Consider the following 10,450-nt stretch of genomic DNA (forward strand, 5'->3'; position numbering starts at 1 on the left):
AGCTGAAGGTGTGTGTGTGTGTGTGTGTGTGTGTGTGTGTGTATGTGATGGTGTTGGAGACTCACACAGGCCGGCAGATGACCAGGTCTCCCTTGTTGGTTCCATAAGCCAGACCCATCCCAGGATCGGGCAGCCAGCGGGCAGAGTTGATGCTGACGTGACGTCTCTGGTCTGGAGCCATGGGGTAGACCACGTTAAAGACCATCTGAAACACAGCAGCAGGTTATACACACACCGAACACACACACCGAACACACACACCTACGCTCAGCTCGGTCCGATGCAAACAGCTGATATGTTTCAAAGTAAAAGTCTGTTTGATGGCAGATAAAGTGAAAATATCCAAAATAAAACTTTATCTGATATCAGTTTTTTTTTCTGTGGGTTTTTTATTAAAGTGTCTCAAACATGATTCACCTGGACATGACCTTTGACCTTTGTTTATATCTGGAGTTGATTTGATTTCAGTTGGTCATGTGATCGCCATTTATGGAGGAAGCTGATTGTCTGAATATAAATCTATAACGTGGTATTTTATTTTGTTACTTCCTGTCTGGTCCATGAAGAGACTCTGGGTCTGAACTGATGATGCTTTGACCGATCTGAGTGTTTGAGCCGCGGTCTGTCTCACCCTGATGGACGTCTCTCCTCCGTGAGGCTGCTGCAGGCGGAAGACTTGCGCCACCATGTGGTCGGTGGTGGGATGCAGCAGGATCCTGCGAGAGGCCAGGCCCACCATGACGTAGCAGCCCATGGGAGACAGGCTGACAGAAATGGCATTTGGACCTGTAGAAGAAGAAGATCAAACTGATCGTTAAGAGGATAAAGAGGAAACCGCAGACAATGAAATAAACTTTCCCTCTGGATTTAACACGTCCAGTGTCTGGACTCACCGAATCTCTTGGTGTAGAGCATCTCTCCCAGGTTGTGAGGAGCCAGAGAGTAGATGGCCAGGATACCCTCGTCTGGAAACCCCCGCTGGCTGCTGGGAATGAAGACGGCCAGCAGCTGACCGTCCGCAGAGATGTCGCAGCTGGCGTCGTTGTAGATCTTACAGTTTGAAACCAGGACGTTGACTGAAGCTGGAAACAAGAAACAGAAACATTCTGCTCATTAATTAGCTCCTCCTCTCTGTCTTTATCATCAAGTGGACAGAAGATTGGAACTGGGGACAGTACAGCTGGTGGTCTGGTTCTTAATCCCGGACCCCCGGACCCCCGGACCCCCAGGCTCATCAGGCCCCGTCATGGAGAGTTACACAGTTAAGATAGTTAACCTTCATTCGTCCCACAGTGGGGACATTTGCAGTGTTACAGCAGCAAAGTGACAGAAAAAGAAAGAAAAACTGCAAAATGACAATATCAAATACTTAAAAAAGTAGTAGTAGTAAATATTTAAATATATAAATATAAAATATATAAAAGTTCAACCAAACATTTTAAGGTCAAAGATTTTACACTTTTCCTTTTTTTTTTAATTTTATTACATTTATTTGAAGTTTTGATTTGAGGATAAATCTGTGGTTTTAAGTACCAAAGTCTCTCTGAAGTCTCCACACAGAACAGGACGATCAGCCAATCAGAGGAGAGGCCCAGAGTCTCTCCTCTGATTGGCTGACAGAAGCTACAGAGACAAAGCCGTCACTGTGACTCCAGGTAGTCGATATTATCTGTTAACAGGTTTACAGAGCAGACGGTAGTTTTCTTGCTTTAATGATCTTGTGACACTGGTCACTGGCTGGAGGGCAGACACACATGTGACCTGTCTCCTGTCCGTGGTGAGACACAGAACAGAGTGAGGGGGTCAGAGAGAGTTGTACCGTTGCTGATCTCTGGCAGGTCGAACTTGGTGAAGTCCCACCACTGCAGACGGTAGGTGGTGTTAGCGATGTTGCTGGCCACCGCAGACTGACCGTCACCAATCGACGCTCCTGATGGGACGACAAAACATTAGACTTATCATCCATCCAAACAGGCACAGGTAGGGGTACAGGTAGGTAGGTAGGTGTGTGTGTGTGTGTGTACCAGCGAGGATTCTGTTGACAGAGGAGTGTGTGGCCAGGCCTGGTTGTCCTCTCTCATGGAAAATTCCAGCATAGGGCAGATACTCAGGGAGGAGGAACCTCCTGCAGGAGAACCACGAAACATAGAACCAAGACCTTGACACGTAACCATGACAACCAGAACCAATTTAACACCAAAGCTAGCTGATCCAGGACTCTGTAAAAGTTCAGGATCAGAGCTGACTCACCGAGGGACGAAGCGACCCAGGGAGGGGGCGGACATCCTGGCGTTTCGTGGCGTCCTGTGTCTCGCTCTGTCTCCGTTATCACTGGGTAATAAAGAGAGAGGTCAGGTGACCAGAACCAGCTTCACTTTAATACACAGGACAGGTTCAAGTAAAGTAAAAACACTCTTATTAAAACAAGGGAACTGCATCGTGGTTCTGCTCAAGATGAAATGAAACCATTTCAAACTCCTGTTGACAAGAACAAGTTTAACACAACAGAAAAAGTTCAAAATAACCACACAACCCTGCAGGGGGCTTTTAATTTGAAGGGGCAGGAGGGAGAAGAGCAGGATCCCCTCCCACAGGTACTTTAACAGTTTGTTCTAATGATATCACAGGTGAGACAGCAGCAGGTAAGTCACCTGAAGACGACCTGTTCCACCTTCATCACCTCTCTGATCATTTCTAGTTCTATTTTATTTCTACTTTTATTCTCTTTTAGCATTTCATTGTTTTCATTTAGATTTGATTTTTAATATCCCACCTTTTATTTCGAGTTTGACATTAATACATTTTATTATTTTATCTTTATCGTCATCCTAACTTTCCCGTCTTCAGTGTTTCCTCACTTCCTGTGGATTGTTTTATTTTATTGTTTTAATTAATCACCTGGTCATTTATTGTTCTGTGTGTAAATGGGTGTGTGTGTGTGTGTGTGTGTGTGTGTGTGTGTGTGTGTGTGTGGGGGGGGGGGTTTAAAACGGCTGTACAGATAAAGTCTGACAGATCTCACTGCTGCTGACGTGTTTGTAGCTTCCTGTTTTTCTTTTATTCTTTGCGCTTTAAATAAATAAAAATAAGAAATAAAGACAGGAGGAAAGGTTCGGGCGTGTTCAGTAAAACGCTGTGACCACAGCGTGACATGCCTTAACGCTTCAGCTGTTCTGTTCAAGCCGCAGCTCTGCTAAGAAAACACAGACCAGGTCCACACACTGAGCACGTCATAAGACCAGGTTTAACCAGAGAGGGGGGGCGCCTCGCCGGCCACCTGGTAGAGTGCGTACCACATGGCCGTGGGTTCGAGTCCGACCCGCAGCCATTTGCGGCATGCCATCGCCTCTCTCTCTCTCCCCGACTTTCCTGTCTACCTCTCACTGTACTTTCAAAAAAAAAAAAAAAAAAGGTTTAACCAGAGTCCCACTCACTCCAGCTCCTCGAAGTCCACGTCACTGTTGTCCATGGAGCTGGACGGGTTGCTGGCGGGGCTGTCTGACGACGACGACATGGCCCGCAGGCGGTTCTGCTGGTAACGGAGCGAGCGCTGGCGGATGCTGTCCCGTCTGGACAGATACTGGATCATCCTCTGGGCATAGTAAGCAGCTGGAGAAAGTCTGGACACAGAGAGGACCGGTTCAGGCTCAGGCTCAGGCTCAGGTTCAAACAGCATGACAGACATTAGAACCAGGTCTCTGTTGTCAGTCTGTATTTATAGTTATGGTTTCTGTCTGAACTCAGAACCAGTGTTTGGATGCAGGCCGGTCTGCGGACTCAGTGACCCCTGGAACAGGAAGTCCCTCTGTGATCCTCTGTTTTGAGAAGTGTGAGACTCAGCTCAGTTTGAAAATCACTTCAGAGTCATTACAAGGTTGTCTGAAGCAGTGGCTGCTGAGTGCAGGTTATAAAGCAACAGGCAGTGAGTCAGTCTCTACATGAACCGGTCCGGACCACAGAGAGGAGGCCTGTGTTCCTCAGGACATGAGATCTGCATGTTACTGAGGGTTTTATCTGCAGTTCATTTAGCAGGAAAGTGACAGTGAAACATGAACCAGGTGAAGTTTGTGTTCACTCCTTCTGTCCTGTACGTCAGGTTTATCTCTTTAACGGGAGGACAGACTGAGAAATCACCTAAACCCAAACAAACACGATGTAAATGTGACATGAACCTGAGGCTCCGTCCACACCACTACGTTTTCATTTTAAAACTCATTTCATTTCCTACGTTTCCTCGTCTGTCCACACGACTCCAGAGTTTTCAAGCACCGAAAACAGAGACCGAGACTTTTGGAAACACTGCTGGACCCGTTTTATTTAGGAAATTCTGGGGTTGCGTATTATTTTTAAGACTAAGGTTGTGTTTTATTTTGAAAACTCTGGGGTTGTGTTTTATTTTGAAAACTCTGGGATTATGTTTTATTTTGAAAACTCTGGGGTTGTGTTGTAGTCTGGACAGAAACTGAGACCTCTGGAAACGATGAGGTCACAGCCAGGGTCTCTCCTGATTGGCTGTCATCAGCCTGGACTACCAGTGGTGAATACAACATGATGATGAATGACAGTGTCACTGACCTTGTTGTCTTTGTTGTTCACTTACATTCTCTGTTTTAATGCTACAGCTGCAGAGGAGACAATCTACTTCCTGTTTACACCGGCTTGCACATGCTCAGTGTAGGTGATGGTCATGATGTGTGTTTTCAGGCGTGTTAGTGTGGACGGAGATAGGTTTAGTTTGAAAATGCTGTTTTAAACTGAGAACACATCAGTGTGGACACAGCCTGAATACCTGTCTGGGTCAGGTAGGTGAAGTGAGTCAGTTACCTGGCTGGATCAGGGTAGATGGGGTGGTCTCTGGATCCTGACATGTCGTAGCGAGACAACGATAACAGAGACGATTCCAACAGTCGCCTGTGACACAAAAACACCAGACATTACAGAAAACAGCTGATGGAAATGATTTGGATCAATGTTCATATTCAACTCACCCTTTAAGGCCAAATATCGACCTCAAGCCTGATATAAAGCGCTGCTATCACACAGATACAGCCACAACAAAACATTTTAGAAGTTTCAACCTCAGCTAATTATATATGTCACTCAATGAGGATCATACCATCAATGCAAAATCTTGCTCATCATCTGCATTCGGTTTCCACTCTGATTTTATTCTGAAAGTCCTGACAGGAAGTTGTGAATCCTATCTTTCCGCTGCTTTGATGCTTCTCTCTGATGTTTGTAACCCACAGTCACTTATTGTACGTCTGACTGACTCACTGAACTGTTACTTTCTCCAATAGAAACTCTGGAACTTCCTTTCAGATCTTTTCAGAATAAAAGCTCATAATAGCTTGAAATTAATCATTGCTGCAAAAAAAAAAAAAAGTAGGGTTTTCTCGCGCTTTTATTTTTTGGGTAAATTCGCTGGAGAGGAAGTGATGCTGCAGGTAACTGGTGCTGCTCAGACCGAGATCTTTTCTCTTTTAATTAAAATAATCATATTGTCAAAATGGCGGGCCAGATATTGATATGTTACCGACCACTGCTGTCCAGTATAATAAAGGTCAGTGGCTCATAAAACAAGAAAAAACAAGAAACGGACCTCAAACTTTTCCTTGTTCTATAGATAAAAGCTGTGAATCATCATGATTTGAAGTTTCTATCTTTATCTGTTCATGAGTTATTCTCCTTCTCCTCACAGCACTGCTCCCACTCAAGCCTCTGAGTCAGACTCTCTGATTGGCTGCGACAGCTCCCGCTGGAGCCAATAGGAGAGTCCGATTCAGTGACCGGACTCTAGACGTCAGTATCAAAGATGGAGGATGAGACTCGATGGATAAACACACAGAGGAAGCAGCTCCAGACTCCAAATCATTTCTGACTTTTCATGTCAGCGTATCGATGAGACGAACACGAACGAACAGCGGCTCGTTAGAAAGCGACGATTCTCTAATTTAACGTGAAAAAACGCTGTGTCGCAGAGTGACGACGCTCTGAAGACAAGGAGGTGTTTACGGCGTCCACGCCTTCAGAGGGTTATATGGGGTTGTTACCTCCTTAGCGAGTCCTCGTCGGGGGGGTCAACAGGCATTTCTTGGCTTAAGGCCTCCGGTGGCTCTGCGGAGCGCCCGGCAGCAGCCTGCCGGTACACCCTCTCCCACTGCGCCGTGTCCTGGTTGTACACCAGCCCCACCGTCTGCTCCCCAGGCTGGGTGGAGGAGGGGCCGATGGGGAAGGCCACTGCTCCTGCGCCTCCTCCTCCAGAGGGAGGGGGCTGCTCGCTGGGCTCCGGAGGCGCCCTCCTCTCCTGGGGCTGGGCTTCTAGTGTCCTCCTGCTCTCCTCAGGTTGCCAGGGGGAGGAGGAGGTGGGGAAGGAGGAGGAGGAGGAGGTGGGGGCCTCCAGAGAGGAGGCGGAGGTGGAGGAGGCCTGGTTGGTGCGCTCCCAGCGCTGAGAGTCGTGGTTGAAGGTCAGCAGGTTGTGGCAGGCCCGGCAGCGGTTCAAGTGACCGCGGGAGGCGGGGGGAGGAACGTTGTTCTCCAGACTGTGGGAGGAGGGAGGGGGAGGGAGAGGAGGCTGGTAGTGGATGATGGTGGGGGCGGTGGAGGAGGAGGAGGAAGGCCCGGGTCTGTCAGGGTCCATGTTATTATTGAGCAGCTCCTGATTTTGCTCCTGGCTGCCGTCCGTCATGCCCCCCCCCAGCGGCGGCTCCAGGTCCTGCATGCGGTCAAACTCCATGAAGTAGCGGCTCAGGTTGCACTGCAGTACGTTCCTGAACGACGCCGTGTTGCTGCGAGAGCCGTCCCAGAAGGGGTGGTGCCCGCTGCTCGTCCCCGCGGCGTCTCTGGCCCCGCCCTCTCCTTGCTGGGGGAAGCCCCGCCCTTCAGTGGCGGAAGTGTACACGGGGGATTGGGAGGAGCCATCCTGCTGACGGAGCACTGACAGCAGGCTGATGGAGGAGGAGGAGGAGGTTCTGGGAGGCAGCATACCCTGGCCAACCCCCCCCTCCCTCATGCCGAGCAGGTTGCAGGTCCAGTCGGGTCCTGGTCTGGAGGTGGAGTGCGGCTCGACGCCACTCGGGGCGGGGGGGTTCAGAGAGGAGCCGGCGCTGTAGTAGACTGAGGTGAAGGCCGAGGGGCGCTCCGACGGCTGCCGGGGCTCTGTACGGGCCGAGGAGAAGGTGGAGGCCGGGGGGGGCTGGGGAGTGTCAGCTGACACCCTGGGATCAGAGGGGGTCACAGAGGAACCGTTGGCGCCCAGGGGGGGGTTACGATTGACAGAGCAGCGACTACACAGGCACACCATGCCCAGGTGCTGGGTGCAGCCGGGGAAGGGGGGCCCGCGGTCAGAGCTGGGGTACTGGGCCAGAGGCATGCTGGGAGATTCTCCCACGTTGCTTCCATTATCCCCTAAGGGGCGGGGCTGCTCGCCTCCAGCCTGAGCCCCCGGGGAGCGAGACGACAAGATGTGCAGGAAGTTGTGGAGGATGGGCGTGCGGCGAACCGGCTGGGTGGGGAGGAAGGAGCGCTGACGGAAGTGAGGCATCTCCACACTGTCCATGGGAACCTCCAAGTCCTCCTCGCTCTGGGGGGGGGGGGGGGGGGGGGGGGGTAGACAGAGAGAGAGAGCAGTCAGCAGGCTCCGCCCACACTGGCATGACACAGTGTCCACCAGAGGACGGCGACAGTCATGATCATGTGACCAGCCTCAGTTCTTACCTGATTGGACGGATTCACGATCGCTGTCAGCAGGTTGTGGCCCAGAGGGTCGAACCGCACCAACCTGAAACCAGCACATGACCAAACAAACAAACAAACAAACAAACAAACAAACAAACAAACACAAACTGAGTCAGTGTTCAACCATCAATCACTGACAACAACTTCAACCAGAGTGAAGATCGTCAGCAGCTGCATCATTCTGTGACGTGGTTTATTATCATATATATTATAATATTATTATATCACGATATTTATTATTAATATTCATTATTATTTATTTAATATATTTAAACGGACTTGAAGAGTCACAGCGAACAGCTGTTCTACATCTGACAATCATTAGTCATGAACAGTTGAATCTGTGTTCCTCCACCTCAGTGAGATTATTATTATTATTATAATAATCATATAATTATATCATCATTATCATAACATTGCTGGTCTCCTGGTCGACTCAGCTGCTCTGGTCAGTGCTGAACCCACCGGACTCTCTCCGTGTCGCTGCCCGTCTTGACCACGGCGAAGGGCTCCGGTCGGCTCCAGTCCCAGAAGTGCAGCTCGTTGTTGGTGGCGATCAGGAGGAGCTGAGCCGTGGGGTGGAAGGCGAGGGAGGCGATGGCCACGTTACTCTCTGTGAACCAACTCTCACTCCCACCCTGAGGAAGAAACACCAGGAACATGTGATGAGAAAAGGTCGTTGTCTCGGTGAGATGATGATGGTAAGATCAGGTCAGCAGTCACAGTTCATCATCTGTCAGTTATACCCAAAGGACTCTGGGTAAAGTCTGTCACAGGGTCACATGACCCCGGACGGCACACTGAGACACGTCTGCAGCTCATTTTAATGTGGTCACTGATGATTTGAATGAGACAGACATCACTGGCAGGACATTTTCAATGAGTCGATGAAGCTTAATCATCAATGGAGAGCATTATATAATATTATTATAATCAAATACACTATTATTAGCAGAATAAATTGATATAAATAAAGAAATAATCAAATGACTCGGTGTGTGTCCTCGGTCCGAACAGTGGAGATGGAGTCCCTCTGCTTGTCTCAGCGGGTTTACCTGCTGTCACCAGGTAACGACAGTGTAAAAAGCTTTGAGAAGCTGAAAAGTCTCTGGAGCAGCTGTGACTGTCTTCTCCACGTTTTCACTGACACACAACAAACCCACGTTAGTTGCTGCTCATCAATTAAAATTTAAGACAGGTAACGTTTGGTCTCTAGCCCCACCCTGACTGAAGCAGCGGAGCAGCTGCAGCAGAGCCACATTAACTCACTGCTCAGAGAGGGGAGTCAACACTTCCCCTCAGGGTCTTACTCACATGCAGGTCCCAGATTCGGACTTCTCCGTCAAGGCACCCGGAGGCCACCAGGCCGGGTATCGTGGGGTGGAAGGTCACACACCAGGGGGTTCTACGGTGGCCCACTAAGGAATGTAGGCACTTTCCAGTCTTCACCTCTGTTATGTAAATGTTGTGGTTGACATGTGTGGAAGCCATGAGGGTCCTGAAAGGAGCAGAGAGGTCAAAGGTCAGTTAATACCACCTTCACCACTTAAAGTCATTTCAAACCAGCTGCTACAGTAACGGGGACTGGAATCCAGGTCCAGAGAGAGTCCATAAATGATTATGATGATGATGATGATGGTCTCACCTGTCAGGGCTGAAGGCCAGCAGGAACGTGGACCGAGGACTGTCCGGCAGCTCCACTTTCTGTCAGAGCCAAAAAACACATTCATTCACATTTAAACAGAGATTAAAGCAGTACAGGTGTGTCGGACTAAGGTACAGGTGGACTTCAGTACAGGTGTGTTTACCTGACTCTGCCATTTCATCCAGCGGACCTTCTCCTCCACCAGCAGCTGCAGGAGTCTCTGGGAGCCAAAGGTCTGGGAGCCTCGCTCCCGGTTGGACAGGATCCGGACCGAGTTCCTCTGACGGGACGCCATGTTGCTACCGGGGGCCTTGGCTGATTGGCTGCTCACTCCCACTGCTGCCAGTCCGTCGCCATGCAGAGTTTAGGCTGCAGGTGAGAATACATGAGGAAGTCGGTGTCAAACCCAAAGGTCACATGACTTAATAAGCCCAACACAGGAAACAGTAAACATTCCAGCCTTTAGGCTAACGTTAGCTAGCATAGCATCTGTGTTGACTGAGTTTCTCATCCAGACTCTTTAAGGTTTAATAACAATACAACAAGTTGGTGCTCCACAGACTCCATTTTGTTTCCATCTGATACTTCACTGTGAGACTGTGAGACTCACTTCCTCTACCACGATAATTAATAATCATCTGCAGAACGTGATACACCGTTATCAAATCTTCTAGTGGGAGCATGTTTCAGATTAGAGAAGAAGAAACAAGGAGAAGAAAAAGACAGAAGAAGAAAGAAGAAGGAGAAGAAAAAGACAGAAGAAGAAAGAGAAGAAAGGAGGAGGAGAAGAAGAAAGAAGACATCTGATGACATCACCCTGGATTGTAGGACGTGGTGATGGTTAATCAAAATGATCAGCAGATTAATCAATAATGAAAATACAGCAGTGTTTCCTCTACATTCATTTAGCAGTGACGTCACGTCAGGCACCAGGTGAGAGTCAGAGAAGTGAAGTCGTGAGGAATAAGGCAGCGAATTACCGGAGAAAAGGTAGACTTATTAGCCAACTCAGTGACGCTAACTTGGGTAGCGTCACTGACTCTACCCCCCCCCCCCCCCCCCCCCCCC

General features: G+C 49.1%; 1 protein-coding gene across 2 annotated transcripts in view; it reads right to left on the reverse strand.

Moving 5' to 3' along the window:
- Positions 1–10,450, reverse strand: part of ambra1b (autophagy/beclin-1 regulator 1b) — a 20,581-nt gene that overhangs the window by 6,998 nt on the left and 3,133 nt on the right. The window contains exons 2-15 of one of the 2 annotated variants that reach the window (XM_023421236.2): positions 9,546–9,751; positions 9,383–9,441; positions 9,052–9,235; positions 8,203–8,375; positions 7,717–7,780; positions 6,054–7,582; positions 4,825–4,911; positions 3,435–3,620; positions 2,251–2,331; positions 2,025–2,125; positions 1,820–1,930; positions 894–1,082; positions 632–786; positions 66–205 (exon numbers count right to left, since the gene is read on the reverse strand). In XM_023421236.2, the coding sequence (XP_023277004.2) occupies positions 66–205; positions 632–786; positions 894–1,082; positions 1,820–1,930; positions 2,025–2,125; positions 2,251–2,331; positions 3,435–3,620; positions 4,825–4,911; positions 6,054–7,582; positions 7,717–7,780; positions 8,203–8,375; positions 9,052–9,235; positions 9,383–9,441; positions 9,546–9,677 (3,191 nt within the window). In that variant the 5' untranslated portion in view covers positions 9,678–9,751. The remainder of the gene's footprint in view (positions 1–65; positions 206–631; positions 787–893; positions 1,083–1,819; positions 1,931–2,024; positions 2,126–2,250; positions 2,332–3,434; positions 3,621–4,824; positions 4,912–6,053; positions 7,583–7,716; positions 7,781–8,202; positions 8,376–9,051; positions 9,236–9,382; positions 9,442–9,545; positions 9,752–10,450) is intronic. The other variant, XM_087177961.1, reaches the window with a different exon arrangement.

Source organism: Seriola lalandi, unplaced genomic scaffold, assembly GCF_002814215.2.
Source record: "Seriola lalandi dorsalis isolate HSWRI2012SDOR001 ecotype SW California unplaced genomic scaffold, Sedor1 jcf7180002054667, whole genome shotgun sequence".
In the NCBI taxonomy this organism is placed as follows: domain Eukaryota; kingdom Metazoa; phylum Chordata; class Actinopteri; order Carangiformes; family Carangidae; genus Seriola; species Seriola lalandi.